Genomic DNA, 23,261 nt, shown 5'->3' on the forward strand with positions numbered 1-23,261 from the left:
CGCCCACCACCTTGCCCCGCTAATTTTCTTGTATTTTTAGTAGAGACGGGGTTTCACCGTGTTAGCCAGGATGGTCTCGATCTCCTGACCTCGTGATCCGCCCGTTTCGGCCTCCCAAAGTGCTGGGATTACAGGCTTGAGCCACCGCGCCCGGCCAAGTTTGTTACTTTCTCGGAACCTTGTTTCATCATCTCTACAAAGAAAATAAGGTTGTTCCTGCTTTCCCAGGTCTATTACAAACTTTAAGTTAGGTAATGCAGGTATAACACTTAGCATGCTCCTGGGACTCTGTAAACCCTCAAAAATGTTAGTGCATATTACTGCCAATAACAATAGCGAACACATGTATAGCACCTATTACATGCCAGGCACTGTTCTCCATATTTTACAAATATTAACTCATTTTAACTTCATAATTACCTTCATGAGTTGGGTACTAATATTATTGTCATTTTTTAGATTAGGAAACTGAGGCACTGATGGGTTACCTGTCTTGCCCAAAGTCCCACTGCTATTAAGTGGCAGAGACTGTATTCAACCAGCCACCTGGCTTCAAATCCATTCTCTAACCACTAAGCCACACTGCCTCTCTTTATTGTTATAATGCACACTATTTTATTTAGTGCCACCTTTAGACTGCCTTTACACAGAAGGGAACACACACAATTCAGGCCATAAGTGGCTTACTCTGTAAGGCAATCCATTTCTGGAAAGCACTGCTCACCCTGAGATCAGCGTGAATCCTACCCTGTATCCCACTCCCCTCCACCTTCAAGGTTGATCTCATCTTCCTTGCCCTCTCCCCATCCCACGGGAAGAGGTGTGTCTCCTCCTTTCCTAGGCTCCTCCTTCTGCCTCTGCCCTCCGTTCCATGCCTCCCACCTTCTTCCATTAATCATCTCCCCTCTCTCCTGGGCGTCCAGTCTTCACCCCTGGCTTCTTTCCCATAGCTGACAGCACGTCCAAGGCTTCCCCACCTTACATAAACCTTTACTTGAACCTACCTCCTCCTCAGGTTACTCCCATCTGTCTCCTTCCCTGCTCTGTCTAGAAAGAACTGTTTCCACTCTATGCCTCTCATTCACTCCTGAACTCGTGGTGACCCTGCTTCTGCCTGCACCAATGGGCGGAAGCTGCTCCCACCGAGGGTGCCAGCGACCTCCTAATGACCAATGCCAGCAGCTGCTTTGTAATCATCTTTCTAAGTTTTCTCTACTTTTTCCCCTGTCTGTCTTCTGAACATTGGGGCTCCATCCTTGACTCCTTGCTTCTCGGTTGGTACATCTCCTTAGGTACTCTAACCTCCACCTGCTCCTTTGTCACACCCACACTCATGCTGTCCACCAGGTCTCTGTCTCAAATTCAGAGCTATCCCCACGTCAAGACCTACCTATCCATCTTCTTATTAGTAACTGCCAACAACTAACTTCCACTGGGAAGTTCTCTTAGCAGCTCAACAACTCACTTCCCCTCCTTATTTCCTAATGTACTTAGTGATATCACCATCCATCTTGTCTCCAAGTTCGAAACTCAGTGCCTATCCCTTACAGGTAAAATTCAAGTAGTCAATAAAACCAGCCTATAATGTCCTGGAATGTCTTCCCTCTTTTATACAAAAGCAGTGGCATTTGCTTTAGTGTAGGTTCTCTTCTCTCATCTAATCCCACTGGCTACAGAAACAGTCTTCCAATTGGTCTCCCTGTCTCATTTGTATATGTCACTGTTAGCCAAAGATGTCTACACAAGACCCAATTCATGCTACATCTTCACTTAAAAACTATCCTGTACTCCCCACTGCTTTCAAAACCAGACTTCCAAGCTGGCTAGCCAACAGGGACAAAGCCTGTCCTAGGCTGGCCTGGACCTCATTTTCCAGGCTCTCCTCTGGGTATCACCCTCTCATGTACTTACTCCTCCTACTTCCAGTCTCCTGGACATACCAGGCACTCACACAACAAGGGCATACGTGAGAGAGGGCATGACGAGAAACATGTAGATATTAGGGTCAGATAGAACTGGATTCAAACTCTAGCCCCTTCAATAATTGGGTATTTAACTTCTGCCTAGTCATTTAAATATTCTGAGCTTCATTTTCCTATGCGGGGGTGGGCACAAAATATTTACTTCATATGCCTATTGTAAAAGTTTGAAATAGTTTATGTAGGCCAGGTGTGATGCTCATGCCTGTAATCCTAGCACTTTGGGAGGCTGAGATGGGAGGATCACTTGAGGCCAGGAGTTCAAAACCAGTTGGGGCAACATAGAGAGGCCAGGCATAGTAGCTCACACCTATAATCCCTGCACTTTGGGAGGCCAAGGCAGGTGGATCACTTGAGGTCAGGAATTCAAGACTAGCCTGGCCAACATGGTAAAATCCCTTCTCTACTAAAAATTAAAAATTAGCTAGGCATGATGGTGGGCACCTGTAATCCCAGCTACTCGGGAGGCTGAGGCAAGAGAATTGCTTGAACCCAGGAGGCGGAGGTTGCAGTGAACTGAGATTGCACCACTGCACTCCAGCCTGGAAGACAAGAATGAGACTCTGTCTCAAAATAAATAAATAAATAAATAAATAAAAATAAACATAGAGAGATCCTACCTCTACAAAAAAATAATTTAACAAAATTTAGTCAGGTGTGGTGGCACATATTTGCAGTCCTAGCTATTTTGGTAGCTGAGGTAGAAGGATTGTTTGAGGCCAGGAGTTCAAAGCTGCAGTGAGCTATGATTGTGCCACTGGACTCCAGCCTGGGTGACAAAGCAAGACCCTGTCACTAAAAAACAAAACCAAACAAACAATAAATAGTTTATGTTAAATATCTAAGATAATACTTAAGACACAGTATGCATTGAATAAACAGTAGCCAAAAGTATTAATTTTGCCAAGTAGTTCCAGAGAACAGTTTGTAAAGACTGAAAAGCACCGAAACTAGAATGGGACATTGGAGAAGTTCCTTATGAACTCTGAAGAAAGCCAAATTTATAAGAACAAATAGCAGTTAGTGTCTTCGAATGTTCTGGAACTCACATTTCCACTTTTGAGTTACAGGAGTACTGGCAAAGAAAGATGGAATCTAGCAGGCTTAGGATGCATAAAGTCCTGAGGACAGAAAGAGCCTTCCTCAGCCAGGTACCTGGCAGTGCCTTGAAAGGGTAACTGTGCCTTCATTCCCTCAAAGCTGCCCGTAAGAAATTCATGCCCATAACAGAAGTTTCTAGCTTGCAGGGAAGAACATCAGTGATGTCTGACCTTCTTGCTAGGGGTTCACTGACCCTCTGATGGGGGTCTTCCAAATTCACAGTCTTGTCAGGCAGCCAGGCTTCAGGGGAAGTTCTTGGGATTGGATTCAAACACTTGGCTTTATGTTGCTGTGTCAGCCACTGGTAATAGACTGTTTCCTCATCTTTGAAACACAAATAATGATCCTTTCCAGCCAGTTCATCTGTGTGGTTGAGCAGAGACTGCTACTATCTTATGGTCTTCTCAAGTCCTCCTTGTTATTAACTGTGTCCCCCTACCAAATCCATATGTTGAAGCCTAGCCCCCAAAGTGACTGTATTTGGAGATAGGGCCTATATGGAGCTAACAAAGGTTAAGTGAGGTTCACAATGGTAGGGCCCTAATCTGATAGGACTTATGTCCTTATAAAAAGAGGAACAGTGAAATAAAAGAGGACACAAACAAATGGAAGAACATACCATGCTCATGGATAGGAAGAATCAATATTGTGAAAATGGCCACACTGCCCAAGGTAATTTGTAGATTCAATGCCATCCCCATTAAGCGACCAATGACTTTCTTCGCAGAATTGGAAAAAAACTGCTTTAAAGTTCATATGGAACCAAAAAAGAGCCCACAATGCCAAGACAATCCTAAGCAAAAAGAACAAAGCTAGAGGCATCACACTACCTGACTTCAAACTATACTACAAGGCTACAGTAACCAAAACAGCATGGTACTGGTACCAAAACAGAGATATAGACCAATGGAACAGAACAGAGTCCTCAGAAATAATACCACACATCTACAGCCATCTGATCTTTGACAAACCTGACAAAAACAAGAAATGGGGAAAGGATTCCCTATTTAATAAATGGTGCTGGGAAAATTGGCTAGCCATAAGTAGAAAGCTGAAACTGGATCCTTTCCTTACTCCTTATATGAAAATTAATTCAAGATGGATTACAGACTTAAATGTTAGACCTAAAACCATAAAAACCCTAGAAGAAAACCTAGGTAATACCATTCAGGACATAGGCATGGGCAAGGACTTCGTGTCTAAAACACCAAAAGCAACGGCAACAAAAGCCAAAATTGACAAATGGGATCTAATTAAACTAAAGAGCTTCTGCAGAGCAAAAGAAACTACCATCAGAGTGAATAGGCAACCTACGGAATGGGAGAACATTTTTGCAATCTACTCATCCGACAAAGGGCTAATATCCAGAACCTGTAAAGAACTCAATCAAATTTACAAGAAAAAAACAAACAACCCCATCAAAAAGTGGGCAAAGGATATGAACAGACACTTCTGAAAAGAAGACATTCATACAGCCAACAGACATATGAAAAAATGCTCATCATTACTCGCCATCAGAGAAATGCAAATCAAAACCACAATGAGATACCATCTCACACCAGTTAGAATGGCAATCATTAAAAAAATCAGGAAGCAACAGGTGCTGGAGAAGATGTGGAGAAATAGGAACACTTTTACACTGTTGGTGGGATTGTAAACTAGTTCAACCATTATGGAAAACAGTATGGCGATTCCTCAAGGATCTAGAACTAGAAGTACCATATGACCCAGCCATCCCACTACTGGGGATATACCCAGAGGATTATAAGTCATGCTGCTATAAAGACACACGCACACGTATGTTTATTGCGGCACTATTCACAATAGCAAAGACTTGGGATCAATCCAAATGTCCATCAGTGACAGACTGGATTAAGAAAATGTGGCACATATACACCATGGAATACTCTGCAACCATAAAAAAGGATGAGTTTGTATCCTTTGTAGGGACATGGATGCAGCTGGAAACCATCATTCCCAGCAAACTATCACAAGAACAGAAAACCAAATACCGCATGTTCTCACTCGTAGGTGGGAATTGAACAATGAGATCACTTGGACACAGGAAGGTGAACATCACACACCGGGTCCTATTGTGGGGAGGGGGGAGGGGAGAGGGATAGCATTAGGAGATATACCTAATGTAAATGAGGAGTTAATGGGTGCAGCACACCAACATGGCACATGTATACATATGTAACAAACCTGCATGTTGTGCACATGTACCCTAGAACTTAAAGTATCATAATAATAATAAAAAAGAATCTTACCATAAAAAAATAAACAAACAAACAAACAAATAAATAAATAAATGAAAAGGCCAGATGCGGTGGCTCACGCCTGTCATCCTAGCACTTTGGGAGGCCAAGGTGGATGGATCACAAGTTCAGGAGATTGAGACCATCCTGGCTAACTCTCTACTAAAAATAAAAACTAAAAAACCATCTCTACTAAAAATACAAAAATTAGCTGGTTGTGATGGCGTGTGCCTGTAATCCCAGCTACTCAGGAAGTTGAGGCAGGAGAATGGCTTGAACCAGGGAGGTGGAGGTTGCAGTGAGCTGAGATTGCGCCACTGCACTCCAGCCTGGCAACAGAGTGAGACTTCGTCCAAAGAAAAAAAAAAAAGGAGGAAAAGACACCAGAGATCTCTTTCCCTCCATACATACACAGAGAAAAGCCCACATGAGGACGAGGACAAAGTGAGAAGGTGACCGTTGCCAGCCAGGAAGAGAGGCCTCACCAGAAACCAACCCTGCCAGTACCTGGATTTTGGAACTGTGAGAAATAAACTTCTGTTTTAAACTACTCAGTTTGTGGTATTTTGTTATGGCAGCCCTAGCAGACTAACACACTCCTTTATTTCTTCTTTTTAGGGTGACTCTTTTCTTGTATTTTTCTTTCTGGATTCCCACTTCTGCTCTGTCCCCAAGTTGCTAATAATATTTGTACACTGCTTTCCAGCTCACTAAACACTCTTCTCAAAATACGTCCTTTCTGCCTCACAAGCTCCTTCTACATGCCTGGCAGAGGTAGCAGCCCTTCTCTCTGCTCCCATGGAGCTCCCACGGACCCCTTTGTTGGCCCAGGCCACATTATACTGGAAGTATTTATGAAAGGGTTGGTTCTCCCAATTGATTGTAGGCTCTTTGAGGGCAAAACTTCTGTTTTATTCACTGTGAAACCTCCAGCACTTAGCAAAGCAGATGTTCAGCAAATGCTGAATACTTGACACATTTAGAAACACACTGAGTACCTACCATGAATCCTATGCTTTCACATCATTGTCAGATTCTCTAAAGTAAGTTTGATTCCCAAGGATAGATGAGTTTGGTGAGGGTAAGACTTATCCAAAATCCCACAGCTCATAACTAGTAGAGCCCAAATCTAAACCCAGGCTGGGTTGACTCCAAAGTCTTTATCCTTTCCTTGGACCACACCATCTATCTGGTCAGCTCTACCCCCAACTGTACTCCTGCCTCCAACAACCTCAACTATCGACCACCAGTGCCAATTCCAGCAAAGATTCACATGTTAATTGCAGCTAGGTTATTCCTAAGAGGGTGTTACCGAACAGGCGGCCTCACATTTAATTATGTCCCACATATCAGTGGTGCTGTAAAGGGAAAGAAAAAATAATACCACTATGTGAGAACCCTCTCAAAGCTGCCGTTCTGTCAGTGGAAAAGCCAGCTGGCAAACGGGAATGAGCAACTGCCTTTAGCAACTGATAGAAAAAAAAAAAAAGAGCTAAAAGAAAATAAAAATTTAATCATCAGTTGTAAAAATTAAACCATTACTGATAAAATATCTTCCATCAGAAGCTCCATCTGAATGGAGGGTGGGAGCAGGGGTTCCTGCAGCAGGAGTGAGTGCCAGGTTAGAGATGTTCTATAAACAAGTCAGATGAGTGGACAGCAGGCATGTGGCCGGCCCATTGTGAGTCTAGGAGGTGTGAGTGCCATGGTCTCTAAGGCCCCATCTGTCTTTTTGACTCTCTATGAAAGGGTATAAGGACACACATGGGTGTCACCACTCCAGAAACTTGGATTTAGACCTGGTCACTGAGATGTAAGAGTAAGAATGTGTGCTTTGAATTGCTAACCTACCTCTGCTATTTCCTATTTATGAGATCTTGGCAATTAGCATTAGATCTCTGAGCCTCAATTTCTGAATTAGGCTTCTATGTGTTTCTCTGGATTTCTTTATCAGGACGTGTGTTTACCACTTATCCTTATTTATCTTTACATATGTGTATATATATTTGATGATTGTCTTTAAACTTGAGAATCCATCTCAAACTGCCTCAAACCTGTCTATGAACACCATGGAGGCAGAAAGCATGACTATTTTATATACCAGTGACAGTGCATGCCTGCTCAGAACTGGCACATGAAAGGCAATGAGTAAACACGGGTTGAATAAAGAACAAATGAACAGATGCAGTGTCTAGGTCTGTCTGCAACCTGAGTCTACCACTCTGGACTTGCTCCTGCTGTCTGTCCCCCTTAAAGTATCATGCAAGGTGCTTTGAGGCATAATGGAAAACATCATAGTTCCTGGATGATACAAAGAGACTGAACCAAGCCATTTTCCTTCCTCCCCAATTACATGGGCAGCTTCTCCTTTTTCTCAGCTTCGCTTACCCTAACTTACTAGCCCATGAAAAACCTCAAGGTCAAATACCATGTCTGCCTCCTGGCTATACCGATGCCCAGACAAGGGTCTGGCACATGGTAAGGGGGAGGTTTTAGTTGGTCTTTGTTGAACCAAACAGACTTGATGAAGTCTGTGGCAGACACTGCTATGTGCCTACCCCATATTCATTTCCCTTCTCCCTGAGAGAACCCTAATTTTGTTCAGAGTACCAATGTGGCAAGCTAAAAATATCCCCTTCCTCAGACTTCCTTATAGCTCTGAGTGTCCAAGTGACACAGCTCTGCCAAAGAAATGGAAGCTGAATGTTTTAGGGAAAATTCTGCTTTCCTGCTTCCTTATCTTTTTTTATTTTTCCTGCCTCACATGCAGACATGAGCCCCAGAATTATAGCTGCCATTTTATGACCATGAGGTAGCAAGCATAAAAACAGCAGCCCATCTTCTAGACAAAAAGTGTGCATGAGAACATCAAAACTCCACTTAAATGCTACTCTACTGGGGATTTTGGTTATCTGTACACTATTGCCTTGCTAAGTATTTCCCACAGAGAGACAAGCCTTTATTGCTTGGTTGCTGCATTGTCCTTGGGCTACTTTTTCTTCTTACCTGCCCTTGCAATTCCAGGTAAAGATTCAGAAGGTTCAGCAATGGCAGAACACTTTTACACTGTTGGTGGGATTGTAAACTAGTTCAACCATTGTGGAAAACAGTATGGCGATTCCTCAAGGATCTAGAACTAGAAATATCATATGACCCAGCCATCCCATTACTGGGTATTTACCCAAAAGATTATAAATCATGCTGCTATAAAGACACATGCACACGTATGTTTACTGCGGCACTATTCACAATAGCAAAGACTTGGAATCAACCCAGATGTCCATCAGTGACAGACTGGATTAAGAAAATGTGGCACATATATACCATGGAATACTGTGCAGCCATAAAAAAGGATGAGTTTGTATCCTTTGTAGGGACATGGATGCAGCTGGAAACCATCATTCTTAGCAAACTATCACAAGAACAGAAAACCAAATACCGCATGTTCTCACTCATAGGTGGGAACTGAACAATGAGATCACCTGGACTTGGGAAGGGGAACATCACACACCGGGTCCTATTATGGGGAGGGGGGAGGGGGGAGGGATGGCATTGGGAGTTATACCTGATGTAAATGATGAGTTGATGGGTGCTGACGAGTTGATGGGTGCAGCACACCAGCATGGCACAGGTGTACATATGTAACAAACCTGCATGTTGTGCACATGTACCCTAGAACTTAAAGTATAATAATAATAATAATAAAATAAAGAAAGAAATTAAAAAAAAATATCCCAAGGGCAGCAGAGATGCTGGGGGTGGGGACAGTGGGGAGCCCTGCCCTTCAGTGAGCAGAGACATTTACTGGCAGGGCTAGTGTCCGAGTCTGCAGATGTAGTGCTCTGATACTCCTAGCTCTCTTCCACTCAACAGAATTTTGGCCACAGTCTGTCTCCAATGTGCTGACTTGAGCTCCCTTGGCCTACAATTTCATTCCACTTATACCAGATTGCTCCAAATAAATCACCATATCAGGGAGAGGTAAATTCACAGGGTGCTTTTCCAAAGAAGTGTTTCCATTAGAAATTTCACAAAGTGTTGCCAATGTCATTTACAAGAAGGTTAATTTATTACCAAGAGACCTCAATTCTTCATTGCTGTATTTATGTCTTATAATTCAGAGGAAGAGGATATAAGGAGAGGTGGAGAAGGGACTTATTAAAAACCAAAAATCACTCCTCAATCATTTTTCTTAGTTTCTTCATTTAAGTAGTGCAGGTTTTTACACAAATTATGGTATATAATGTCAGAGATTTTTCTCTCCAGATCTTTGTAAATGCACTCAGAGGCAAATACCTAATCAAAGTAATGGAAACAAAGAAATAACACAGTCCAGTGGTCTTTGGAAAATCATGAAGGACCCAATTTTGGTGACCCTTGGAAGATAGGAATTTGGGTGAATTTAGGTGAAGTATCGAGGCATACCTAGAGAAAAAGAGGAATGGATTGTAGGGAAAGCAAATCACTAGCTAGCATCACTGAACAAGTTCTTTGTTCTTCCTCACACCCTCTTTCCCTCCCTCCTTTTCTTTGTCCTTCTGAAGTCACTAAGTTCACTCCCAGTAACCTCCCTTGACCACATAAATTCACGAGCTCTCGTTCCGGGTCTCATCAGATAGAACTTCTAGCTCTAATCATTTTATTCCCTTGCTCAAAAGCCTGCCATAGTGCCTAATACTTAAATAATAAACATTTTGCTTAGCGTGGCATTTAAGGCTCTCCTTGATAACTCATTTCTCTCCTTTAAGGCATTCTGTGCTCCAGTCAAACAGAACTGCTGGCTTCTTATAGCCAGCTCTTACTTTTCGGCCTACCGAACTTTACTCATGCTGGTAGTACCTACTATCTGGAATAATTTCCTTAACACTTGCCCTACCATTTTCCTTTTTTAAATGTAAAAATTTCACCCATTCTTTAAGGTCCAAATTAAATGTCACTTCATCCAGAAAGCTCTCCCTGACCCATCCAGCTAGACAAGTCCTCACCTTCCTTCAACCCTCGTGGGACTTTGATCCATGACTCCAGGAGAGACCATTCTTACTCTTTTCCTTGGCTTAGAGCTATTTACTATATAAATCTTTCATCTCCCTTAATCTGGACTATGAGCTACTTTTGCCAGAAGCCATGTCATACCTTCCCTGTAGCCTCAGCTTGGGTAAGAACAAAGATGCAATACTTGTTGGATAATGGAAAGCAAAGAGGAAGGAGAGAAGGAGGAATAGAGGGAAGAAAGAAACTAAATCTGCTTCTAATCCCTGGACATAAAGAACAGACTGATTTATAGTAACTGCCTGGACATGAACAAAATGACTCTTCTTTTCAGTGAGTACCAGGGAGGCCAGAGCAAGTTTCTCATAAAAATTCACAGTCTCTACATTTTCTAACAGCAGTTCTCATTTCTTTTCTCTAGGTTTCTAAATCCACTGCAGGGCACCTCTGTTATGTTCCAGCCTGGCTCACATTGCCACAATGTCAGGCTGATCTGTCCTCTATGCTTCAGCATCAGCCAGAATGAAAAGATAGGATGCTATCTGAAGAATGAAAGCAGTACAATACGAACTTGTTAGGTCTTGGGTTGCAAGCAATACATACAAAGGTATTTTTACTTTTAAAATTTTAGATGTGAGATTTTCCTCATGGTCTTCTTAATGACTTCTCAAGAAAACTTCTTGCGTTGATGTAATATGGTTATTAATAATTGAAGGCAAGTTAACAAGGGGGAAATTACATTCCATATAATACAAATGGAAAAAATATTTAATAGTAACAGTGAAAAATAGTGAGAGATTATGGTATTGTGCGGACAGTGTGGGATATGGAGACCAAGTTTCATCCTAGCTTTGACCTTAACTTTGGGCTAGTCAACCAAGTTTTCTGAGCCTTGATTTCTTCATCTGTAAAGTTGAGGTCAACATATCTATTGTCTAAACTTCTTGTGAGGACTAGATAACATAAAAAAGAGAGTTAAACATGGTCCTCAACACACAATAGGTGTTCTGTAAATATTTGCTGAGTGAATGAATGAACAGATGGAAAACAGAAGTAAGTGATACCAAAAATGGCAGTTTTGATACTGGGAAGAAGGCAAATTGCTCAAGGAGGAGGATCATAAGCTTTGGAGTCAGACAGATGCAAATTCATGTCCTAACTTTTCTTTTAACAACCCTGAACCTTAATTTACTCATCTGCAATAGGGAGGTGATAATAAAAATAAGAATAATCATCTCATGGAATTACTACAAGCCTTAAAGAATGTATGTGAAAACGCTTTGCAAACTGCAATGAGTGAATTACAGTTCAGCTAGTGATACACATTCTCCTCCTTCGTTCAACATCTGGGGTCAGCAAGGCAACCCACCTCAGCCCAGCCAGGACCAGAGTCAGTAGGCTCGGATTCTGGATCTCCACCTGCAGGGAAAGCCTGTTGTTTCTGAAAAAAGCTTCCACGTTTTGTTCTAAAACTTGCTTGGTTTCAGTGCTCTGTGTGTGTGTGTGTGTGTGTGTGTGTGTGTGTAAATGCATCTAGTTCACCGGGAGCTCTGTCAACATCAGGTCTCTGTGTGTATATATTTGTGTGTACAGTTTGTAAAGTGCTTTTAGATTTTTTAAAGGCAAAAGTTAAACTCATGTCACTGAAAATCCTCAGCTGGATTGCATTAAATGGAGGGAAAAGCAAAAACGTACACAACATAGCCATTTGTGAAACACAATTATTTCTCCTGTTACTTAATTACAAACAGACATAAATACTCTGGATTCTGACATCTCAGATCTTCTTAAATTCTAGATCCGCATTTTGACATATAATGAAGGAAGGGTTGGATTCCAATTTGTGTGTTAAGCAAACCCGAGAGTTACAATTATATATTGGGACCATAATGACTTCACTAAAACAAGACCTAAACTTTTAATTAACCTGCCAAGACAAATTACAACTCATAGCTCAGAGGTAATGATCACAGACAGCTGAGACTCAATGCCAGGGACTCTTGGGGAAAGAGGGATTAATAGCAACATCAGAATCAGTCTGTTTTTATATTAGAGAAAAAAACCGTATTCATTAAACCATTACTGTAGCTTGAAGGGAGGGAGACAGGTCAGAAAGGCAGCAAGAGAAAGGTGGAAGGAGAAAGAGGATGGGAGAGAGTATTAAAACAGCTTCCATTTATTGACTGCTTGTGGTAGCCCAGAGCCTGCGCTAAGCACTTTCTATTTCTCTGTTTAATCTTCACAATAGGGACTGCAAAGTACTATTGTTCCATTTTCCAGACAAGAAGAATGAGGCTTAGAGAGGTGGCATAACTGTCTCTGGTCGCAGAGCTAACATGCGACAGTGGGGAAGGAAGGAATGGAAAATAGTTCTGGTAAGGCATCTGTCTTCAAAGCTTCCTTGACAGAACACCGGAATCAGGATCCCCTGGGCTTTACTGCAGGCCTACTGAGTCATATTTTCTGGAGAAAAGGCCCAGGAATGTGAATTTTCCCCTGGCGTCCCAGGTGATTCTTTTATTCAACAGTGTTTGAGAAACATCTGTAAAGTACTATATCCACTCAAAATGTGGTCCACAGCAGCCTCGGTATCACTGGGTGAGGTTGGAAATGCTGAATCTAAGGTCCCACCCAGATCTGCTGAAGCAGAATTTGCATTTTATCAAGACTTTCAGGTGGTTCACTCAAGTCTGAGAAGCATAGTATGACCTAGTGGCCCTAAAATACATTACAGGGTTAAGAGGAAGTGAAGACAGGTGTCCACATTTAGGTGAGAATAGCAGAACCAGAGGGAAAAGCAAGACCATCTCCCTAATTATGACAAGACAGGTTAGCAAGCTCTGACAAGCCAAGGGTTGGAAAAGATGCCACACTGTGCCTATGGTTTATTCCTCTATGATGTGTATCCTAATTAAAAGTGGTTTTCTTCTGGGGTTTGTATTAATATCTTTTCATATTTATGCTAAGTTATTAAAAATAAGGAATTCTGATTGTAAAAGTCCTTAGTTTTGAACAAGTACTACTCTATGCTTCTTTGTAAACCATGCTTAAGGGAAATCAGGCCACGAGACCATGAAGCTGTAACTCGGGCACCACCACGACTTGATGATCATGTCCCTAAACTGTCGCCATCCTATCTGGAGAGGAAAAAGAATCAGGGCCTGTAGCCTCCCAAACTCTGCCAAGTGACAGCCTAACAGGATGACGGCCAGACTGGGGCCTCTGATGACAGGGAACGGGCTATACTGTTAGCCTTAATGTCACCAGTGACTCTGAGCTGCAGCCTCAAATACCAGAATCCTGAAAAACTAAAAGTTGGGAACCCCAAGTGATTTGTGTAAGGTCAAAACCCAAGTTTGTGCTGGAGACTGAAAATGGAGCAAAATCCCTGCCACAGTTCACAAGAAGGTATCTGGGCAGGAAACCAACAGTACCACAACTGCCTGACAGTCGCTGGCGCCAATCCTGCCAGGGGAGCTTGTCCCCTCATTCACTGCGTGACACTGCACCCCACTGGGCTGGATGCCAGGAGGCAGATAAGATCCTGGCGAAGCCCTGTCCTCTAGGCACTCAGAGTCCAGCGGCTCAGACAGATATCTCTAAAACAAGGACTGTACAAGGTGGTAATTTCTACATCAGAGCTAGTTGCCTGAAAGCCTCTACCTCCTTCATTTTGCCAAGAGGGTAAAATATTGAGCCTGTATTTAGAGCAGAAGCTTTTTAGCCACACCCTGTATTTAATGGGAAGATACTTTCTGTCTCAACACAAAGGGTAAAATTTCAAGTAAGTGGGAAATGGCCTGAAAATGACTCCTGTTTAAAAGTAAGAACCAGGGGCTGGGTATGGTGGTTCATGCCTGTAACCTCAGCATTTGGGAAAGTCAAAGTGGGCGGCTCACTTGAGCCCAAGAGTTTGAGACCAGCCTAGGCAATGTGGTGAAACCTCATCTCTACAAAACATACAAAAATTAGCTGGGCATGGTGGTGTGTGCCTGTGGTCCCAGCTATTTGGGAGGCCGAGGCAGGAGGATCACTTGAGTCCAGGAGTTCAAGGTTGCAGTGAGCCCTGATTGAGATACTGCATCCCAGTCCAGGTAACAGAGTGAGACCTGGTCTAAAAAATAAAAAGTAAGAACCAGGGTCTTGTAAGAGTTTTGGAAACCTAGTACCAGATTCAGAGATTTTTTTGGGTTTTGTTTGAGACAGTGTCTCAGTCTGTCACCCAGGCTGGAATGCAGTCGTATGATCACAGCTCACTGCAACCTCAATCTCCTGGGCTCAAGGGATCCTCCCACCTCAGTCTCCTGAGCAGCTGGGACCACAGGCATGCACCATCACACCTGGATAATTTTATTATTATTATTATTTTATAGAAATGAGGATCTTGCTATGTTGCCCAGGCAGGTCTTGAACTCCTGGCCTCAAGCAATCCTCCTGGTTCTGCCTCCCAAAGTGCTGAGATTATAGGTATGAGCCACCACATCTAACCTGGATTCACACATTTTTATCAGACTCCATTTTTCCATGTCAGAGAGACTCCTAGCCAATGACTGAGACAGAGAGTTTTCAGGTGAACTCTAGACCACGTAGAACTGTTCATTAAGCAGAAACCCCCTTCCCAGCTGTTCTGTTTAATGCAGTTATATTCTTCCATAACTTTTATTTTCCTGTAGGGAATTTTTATCTCCAGGCTATGTCATAGTGCTTCTAATATAAACTCAGAAAAAGATGTTTTCTGACCCGAACCGCCAAGACCATCACGTCCTCCAGCACACTAGGGCAGTCTAAGAGGCGGACACATTCTGTGCAATGTGTCAGTAAAGAAGAGAAACTCTTTAAATAGGGTACCAGGCTTCCCAGAAACCCACAGGCTTCTGCGCTGGCCCAGGGTCTCAGGGTGAACTGGAAGCTGAGGCCCTCTTCCACTGCAAGGGACAGTGAAGGTGTTAAGCACTCATTTAGCACATAAGGGCCCATTCTTTGTCAGAGATTAGGACATCTCTATTCTCAACAAAACCCCAGTCTGACTGATGGCATGGTTCATCCAGCCTTTTGCACTACTGTTCTTACTCTCTCTTCAAGCCTGTATCCTCTTTTCTCATTGGCCAGGGGTTGTTGGCTCCAAAACAAAAAAGAATGAAAACCAAAACAAAACCCAAACCACAAACAGTGAGGTGAACCAAGTGAGACTCTAAAGACAAATACGTGGGAGAGAAGTGCCAAGAAGAGAGATGTTGCATGTGTGTGGCTTGTCCAGGACTCGGGTCTCACAATTCCACCCCCATCTTGAAATGCACTGCACACCAACCACCGACAGCAGGAGACAAGCAGTGGGCGACAGCCCTGGGCTCAGGTGCCAGTTCAGAAGGGTGGGCGATTCCTTGTGCAGCAGGCCTAGTCAGGAGGGTCTCCTGCCAAGCTCCGGGGCCATCCACAGCTCGGACATCCCCTTGTCAGTGTCAGTCCCAGAATCTCCATGCGGCCTCCCACCCAAAGAGACAATATCCCACAGCCTCCAGAGAGTGTGGCTCCCTTACCAATGGCAGTGGTGAGAAAGGAAACCACTTCTGACTCCTTTCCGTCATTGTAAAAAGCCAGGTGCCAGATTCCTGAATCCAAATACTGGATGAAGCCTGTCTCATGGCTGGAGGGGGGCACAGCTCCCCGAGACTGGCGTGGGGTCCCCTCCAGGCTCCGCGCCTCCTGGGTTAGGAGCCTCCTGCCATCCAGCAGCTCCACAAAGTCAAACTGAAAGACAAAGCAAGCACAGTTAGCAGTGGGTCTGTTCCACCACGCACCAGTGTCCTTCCCGGGGCTTCTCCTGGAGAGGACATTGGGAAACACAAAGAGAGGCAAAAAGGGCCCAAAGAGGCTAAGGGTGCAGGAAGGTTGATCAACCAACTCAACCCTTCCCCAGATCCCATTTTTTCATGGTGATATTCTCCCGGTTCTCCTGTGAGTGAGGCATAATTAGAGGATTATTTTTTACTCTCATTTTATTTTAGTTCTTTTTGTACCGGTAGTGAGTCTTCCCATGGCTGAGTCTGTACCAGGACATGCTTTTTTTCAATGCCGGGTGTGTGGTTAGAAACCCAGCCACTTTACAATTGGTTGAACTCCATGCAAGTCATGACAACAATCTCAGGGGGTGGTGGAGGGGAGCAGAGGCAGGTGGCTAGGACTGGGATTGGAGCATTGGATGTGATTGGAACATCAGTCATGTGCAAATGAAAATTTGATCTATGTCTATTTTCCTTTGGTCAATGGTTCTTTCTGAATGCTCTAGTTTTAGGGAGCAAATTTAGGGGAACTAAACTGGATTAGCTCAAAATTCTATCAATAATTACATGCTGTGTCAAATACAATTGCCAATTGGTCAGAGACTGCTCATATGAGACTCCAGAAAAGTCAGTTACACTGTGTTAACAACAAGTAGGTGGTTAAGTCCTACTGGCCTACTGGCAAGCAAATTGAGTAGTTATCTAGCAAGCTAGCTAGCTTTAAAAACCAAAAAAGATATTTATTCAATTTCGTGAAAAACTGTCTGGAGATATGAGGCCAGGACTAGCATACCAGTCTCCAGTCAATAGGGGCTTAAGGGTCTTCTGTGATTCCTTCTTTAGCAAACATACCGTCTTTTAACTAAAAATCTTAAATAACTAGCAGGGCTAGGAAGACTGCATTTGGCCTGGGAATGCCCGATGGATGCCTATGATTTACATTACTCCAGTTCCAGAGCTGGCAGGACCTTGCACAAGTGTCTGTTGTATATTAATCATGATTGGTAATATGTCAGTCATCCTGGACAAGGTTTTTTCAGTGTTTCTGGTGTGCATGTGTCTGAGTCAATGTGTAACCCTGAAGGAGAGAAGGAATGAGAAAGACTAGGGAAGAAACGTTTATTCTGAGCCAGGTCCTGCACTAGCTGCCTTATAAATGTTATTCTTTATTCTTCACAACAGCCCTGCCTAGTGGGTATTGTTATCACCATCTGATAGATGAGGAAACTTGCTCTGAGAGGCTAAGTGATGGAGCCAAGGTTATAATGCTGATAACAAGAGGATTCAAACCCAAATCTGTCTGATTCTAAACTGCATGCTTTTTTCTCCAGACCACATTTCCTGGATAATTTAACTTAGGAGACTAGGTAATAGCAGAAAGGCTGTTAAGAGATTTTCTAGAATTCCTTCCTCCTAAAAAGCCCGTGATATAACCTTACTCATCTGAAAGGGCGGGTCTCAGAGGGAGTACATGATGAATGGGCTATAAAATATATAAACGTCCCTTCAGGCTTAAGGCTCCGGATTGGGCTTCCTAACTTTGGGTTAAGATTTGAGGTGGGGGGGGGCGGAGCAAGATGGCCGAATAGGAACAGCTCCAGTCTCCAACACCCAGCGCGAGCGACACAGAAGACCGGTGATTTCTGCATTTTCAACTGAGGTACTGGGTTCATCTCACTAGGGTGTGCCGGACAATCGGTGCTGGTCAGCTGCTGCAGCCCGACCAGCGAGAGCTGAAGCAGGGCGAGGCATCGCCTCACCTGGGAAGCGCAAGGGGGAAGGGAATCCCTTTTCCTAGCCAGGGGAACTGAGACACACAACACCTGGAAAATCGGGTAACTCCCACCCCAATACTGCACTTTAAGCAAACAGGCACACCTGGAGATAATATCCCACACCTGGCCGGGAGGGTCCCACGCCCATGGAGCCTCCCTCATTGCTAGCACAGCAGTCTGTGATCTACCGGCAAGGCAGCAGCCAGGCTGGGGGAGGGGCGCCCGCCATTGCTGAGGCTTAAGGAGGTAAACAAAGCTGCTGGGAAGCTCGAACTGAGTGGAGCTCACAGCAGCTCAAGGAAACCTGCCTGTCTCTGTAGACTCCACCTCTGGGGACAGGGCACAGATAACTACAAAAGCAGCAGAAACCTCTGCAGACGCAAACGACTCTGTCTGACAGCTTTGAAGAGAGCAGTGGATCTCCCAACACGGAGGTTGAGATCTGAGAAGGGACAGACTGCCTGCTCAAGTGGGTCCCTGACCCCTGAGTAGCCTAACTGGGAGACATCCCCCACTAGGGGCAGTCTGACACCCCACACCTCACAGGGTGGAGTACACCCCTGAGAGGAAGCCTCCAAAGCAAGAATCAGACAGGTACACTCGCTGTTCAGCAATATTCTATCTTCTGCAGCCTCTGCTGCTGACACCCAGGCAAACAGGGTCTGGAGTGGACCTCAAGCAATCTCCAACAGACCTACAGCTGAGGGTCCTGACTGTTAGAAGGAAAACTATCAAACAGGAAGGACACCTACACCAAAACCCCATCAGTACGTCACCATCATCAAAGACCAGAGGCAGATAAAACCAGAAAGATGGGGAAAAAGCAGGGCAGAAAAGCTGGAAATTCAAAAAATAAGAGTGCATCTCCCCCGGCAAAGGAGCGCAGCTCATCGCCAGCAATGGATCAAAGCTTGACGGAGAATGACTTTGACGAGATGAGAGAAGAAGGCTTCAGTCCATCAAACTTCTCAGAGCTAAAGGAGGAATTACGTACCCAGCACAAAGAAACTAAAAATCTTGAAAAAAAAGTGGAAGAATTGATGGCTAGAGTAATTAATGCAGAGAAGGACATAAACGAAATGAAAGAGATGAAAACCATGACACGAGAAATACGTGACAAATGCACAAGCTTCAGTAACCGACTCGATCAACTAGAAGAAAGAGTATCAGCGATTGAGGATCAAATGAATGAAATGAAGCGAGAAGAGAAACCAAAAGAAAAAAGAAGAAAAAGAAATGAACAAAGCCTGCAAGAAGTATGGGATTATGTGAAAAGACCAAATCTACGTCTGATTGGGGTGCCTGAAAGTGAGGGGGAAAATGGAACCAAGTTGGAAAACACTCTTCAGGATATCATCCAGGAGAACTTCCCCAACCTAGTAGGGCAGGCCAACATTCAAATCCAGGAAATACAGAGAACGCCACAAAGATACTCCTCGAGAAGAGCAACTCCAAGACACATAATTGCCAGATTCACCAAAGTTGAAATGAAGGAAAAAATCTTAAGGGCAGCCAGAGAGAAAGGTCGGGTTACCCACAAAGGGAAGCCCATCAGACTAACAGCAGATCTCTCGGCAGAAACTCTACAAGCCAGAGGAGAGTGGGGGCCAATATTCAACATTCTTAAAGAAAAGAATTTTAAACCCAGAATTTCATATCCAGCCAAACTAAGTTTCATAAGTGAAGGAGAAATAAAATCCTTTACAGATAAGCAAATGCTTAGAGATTTTGTCACCACTAGGCCTGCCTTACAAGAGACCCTGAAGGAAGCACTCAACATGGAAAGGAACAACTGGTACCAGCCATTGCAAAAACACACCAAAATGTAAAGACCATCGAGGCTAGGAAGAAACTGCATCAACTAACGAGCAAAATAACCAGTTAATATCATAATGGCAGGATCAAGTTCACACATAACAATATTAACCTTAAATGTAAATGGACTAAATGCTCCAATTAAAAGACATAGACTGGCAAACTGGATAAAGTGTCAAGACCCATCAGTCTGCTGTATTCAGGAGACCCATCTCACATGCAGAGACATACATAGGCTCAAAATAAAGGGATGGAGGAAGATTTACCAAGCAAATGGAGAACAAAAGAAAGCAGGGGTTGCAATACTAGTCTCTGATAAAATAGACTTTAAACCATCAAAGATCAAAAGAGACAAAGAAGGCCATTACATAATGGTAAAGGGATCAATTCAACAGGAAGAACTAACTATCCTAAATATATATGCACCCAATACAGGAGCACCCAGATTCATAAAGCAAGTCCTTAGAGACTTACAAAGAGACTTAGACTCCCATACAATAATAATGGGAGACTTCAACACTCCACTGTCAACATTAGACAGATCAACGAGACAGAAAGTTAACAAGGATATCCAGGAATTGAACTCATCTCTGCAGCAAGCAGACCTAATAGACATCTAGAGAACTCTCCACCCCAAATCAACAGAATATACATTCTTCTCAGCACCACATCGCACTTATTCCAAAATTGACCACATAATTGGAAGTAAAGCACTCCTCAGCAAATGTACAAGAACAGAAATTATAACAAACTGTCTCTCAGACCACAGTGCAATCAAACTAGAACTCAGGACTAAGAAACTCAATCAAAACCGCTCAACTACCTGGAAACTGAACAACCTGCTCCTGAATGACTACTGGGTACATCACGAAATGAAGGCAGAAATAAAGATGTTCTTTGAAACCAATGAGAACAAAGATACAACATACCAGAATCTCTGGGACACATTTAAAGCAGTGTGTAGGGGGAAATTTATAGCACTAAATGCCCACAAGAGAAAGCAGGAAAGATCTAAAATTGACACTCTAACATCACAATTAAAAGAACTAGAGAAGCAAGAGCAAACACACTCTAAAGCTAGCAGAAGGCAAGAAATAACTAAGATCAGAGCAGAACTGAAGGAGATAGAGACACAAAAAACTCTCCAAAAAATCAATGAATCCAGGAGTTGGTTTTTTGAAAAGATCAACAAAATTGACAGACCGTTAGCAAGACTAATAAAGAAGAAAAGAGAGAAGAATCAAATTGACGCAATAAAAAATGATAAAGGGGATATCACCACTGACCCCACAGAAATACAAACTATCATCAGAGAATACTATAAACACCTCTACGCAAATAAACTAGAAAATCTAGAAGAAATGGATAATTTCCTGGATACTTACACTCTTCCAAGACTAAACCAGGAAGAAGTTGAATCCCTGAATAGACCAATAGCAGGCTCTGAAATTGAGGCAATAATTAATAGCCTACCAACCAAAAAAAGTCCAGGACCAGATGGATTCACAGCTGAATTCTACCAGATGTATAAGGAGGAGCTGGTACCATTCGTTCTGAAACTATTCCAATCAATAGAAAAAGAGGGAATCCTCCCTAACTCATTTTTTGAGGCCAACATCATCCTGATACCAAAGCCTGGCAGAGACACAACAAAAAAAGAGAATTTTAGACCAATATCCCTGATGAACATCGTTGCAAAAATCCTCAATAAAATACTGGCAAACCGGATTCAGCAGCACATCAAAAAGCTTATCCACCATGATCAAGTGGGCTTCATCCCTGGGATGCAAGGCTGGTTCAACATTCGCAAATCAATAAACATAATCCAGCATATAAACAGAACCAAAGACAAGAACCACATGATTATCTCAATAGATGCAGAAAAGGCTTTTGACAAAATTCAACAGCCCTTCATGCTAAAAACGCTCAATAAATTCGGTATTGATGGAACGTACCTCAAAATAATAAGAGCTATTTATGACAAACCCACAGCCAATATCATACTGAATGGGCAAAAACTGGAAAAATTCCCTTTGAAAACTGGCACAAGACAGGGATGCCCTCTCTCACCACTCCTATTCAACATAGTGTTGGAAGTTCTGGCTAGGGTAATCAGGCAAGAGAAAGAAATCAAGGGTATTCAGTTAGGAAAAGAAGAAGTCAAATTGTCCCTCTTTGCAGATGACATGATTGTATATTTAGAAAACCCCATCGTCTCAGCCCAAAATCTCCTTAAGCTGATAAGCAACTTCAGCAAAGTCTCAGGATACAAAATTAATGTGCAAAAATCACAAGCATTCTTATACACCAGTAACAGACAAACAGAGAGCCAAATCATGAATGAACTTCCATTCACAATTGCTTCAAGGAGAATAAAATACCTAGGAATCCAACTTACAAGGATGTAAAGGACCTCTTCAAGGAGAACTACAAACCACTGCTCAGTGAAATTAAAGAGGACACAAACAAGTGGAAGAACATACCATGCTCATGGATAGGAAGAATCAATATCGTGAAAATGGCCATACTGCCCAAGGTTATTTATAGATTCAATGCCATCCCCATCAAGCTACCAATGAGTTTCTTCACAGAATTGGAAAGAACTACTTTAAAGTTCATATGGAACCAAAAAAGACCCCGCATTGCCAAGACAATCCTAAGTCAAAAGAACAAAGCTGGAGGCATCACACTACCTGACTTCAAACTATACTACAAGGCTACAGTAACCAAAACAGCATGGTACTGGTACCAAAACAGAGATATAGACCAATGGAACAGAACAGAGTCCTCAGAAATAATACCACACATCTACAGCCATCTGATCTTTGACAAACCTGAGAGAAACAAGAAATGGGGAAAGGATTCCCTATTTAATAAATGGTGCTGGGAAAATTGGCTAGCCATAAGTAGAAAGCTGAAACTGGATCCTTTCCTTACTCCTTATACGAAAATTAATTCAAGATGGATTAGAGACTTAAATGTTAGACCTAATACGATAAAAACCCTAGAGGAAAACCTAGGTAGTACCATTCAGGACATAGGCATGGGCAAAGACTTCATGTCTAAAACACCAAAAGCAACAGCAGCAAAAGCCAAAATTGACAAATGGGATCTCATTAAACTAAAAAGCTTCTGCACAGCAAAAGAAACTACCATCAGAGTGAACAGGCAACCTACAGAATGGGAGAAAATTTTTGCAATCTACTCATCTGACAAAGGGCTAATATCCAGAACCTACAAAGAACTCAAACAAATTTACAAGAAAAAAACAAACAACCCCATCAAAAAGTGGGCAAAGGATATGAACAGAGATTTCTCAAAAGGAGACATTCATACAGCCAACAGACACATGAAAAAATGCTCATCATCACTGGCCATCAGAGAAATGCAAATCAAAACCACAATGAGATACCATCTCACACCAGTTAGAATGGCAATCATTAAAAAGTCAGGAAACAACAGGTGCTGGAGAGGATGTGGAGAAATAGGAACACTTTTACACTGTTGGTGGGATTGTAAACTAGTTCAACCATTATGGAAAACAGTATGGCGATTCCTCAAGGA

General features: G+C 42.9%; 1 protein-coding gene across 1 annotated transcript in view; it reads right to left on the minus strand.

Moving 5' to 3' along the window:
• The window catches only part of TENM4 (teneurin transmembrane protein 4), a 3,098,737-nt gene that overhangs the window by 184,226 nt on the left and 2,891,250 nt on the right, over positions 1–23,261 (minus strand). The window contains exon 17 of the mRNA XM_050757454.1: positions 15,865–16,075. Coding sequence (XP_050613411.1) covers positions 15,865–16,075 — 211 coding nt within the window. The remainder of the gene's footprint in view (positions 1–15,864; positions 16,076–23,261) is intronic.

Source organism: Macaca thibetana, chromosome 14 (assembly GCF_024542745.1).
Source record: "Macaca thibetana thibetana isolate TM-01 chromosome 14, ASM2454274v1, whole genome shotgun sequence".
Classification (NCBI taxonomy): Eukaryota; Metazoa; Chordata; class Mammalia; order Primates; family Cercopithecidae; genus Macaca; species Macaca thibetana.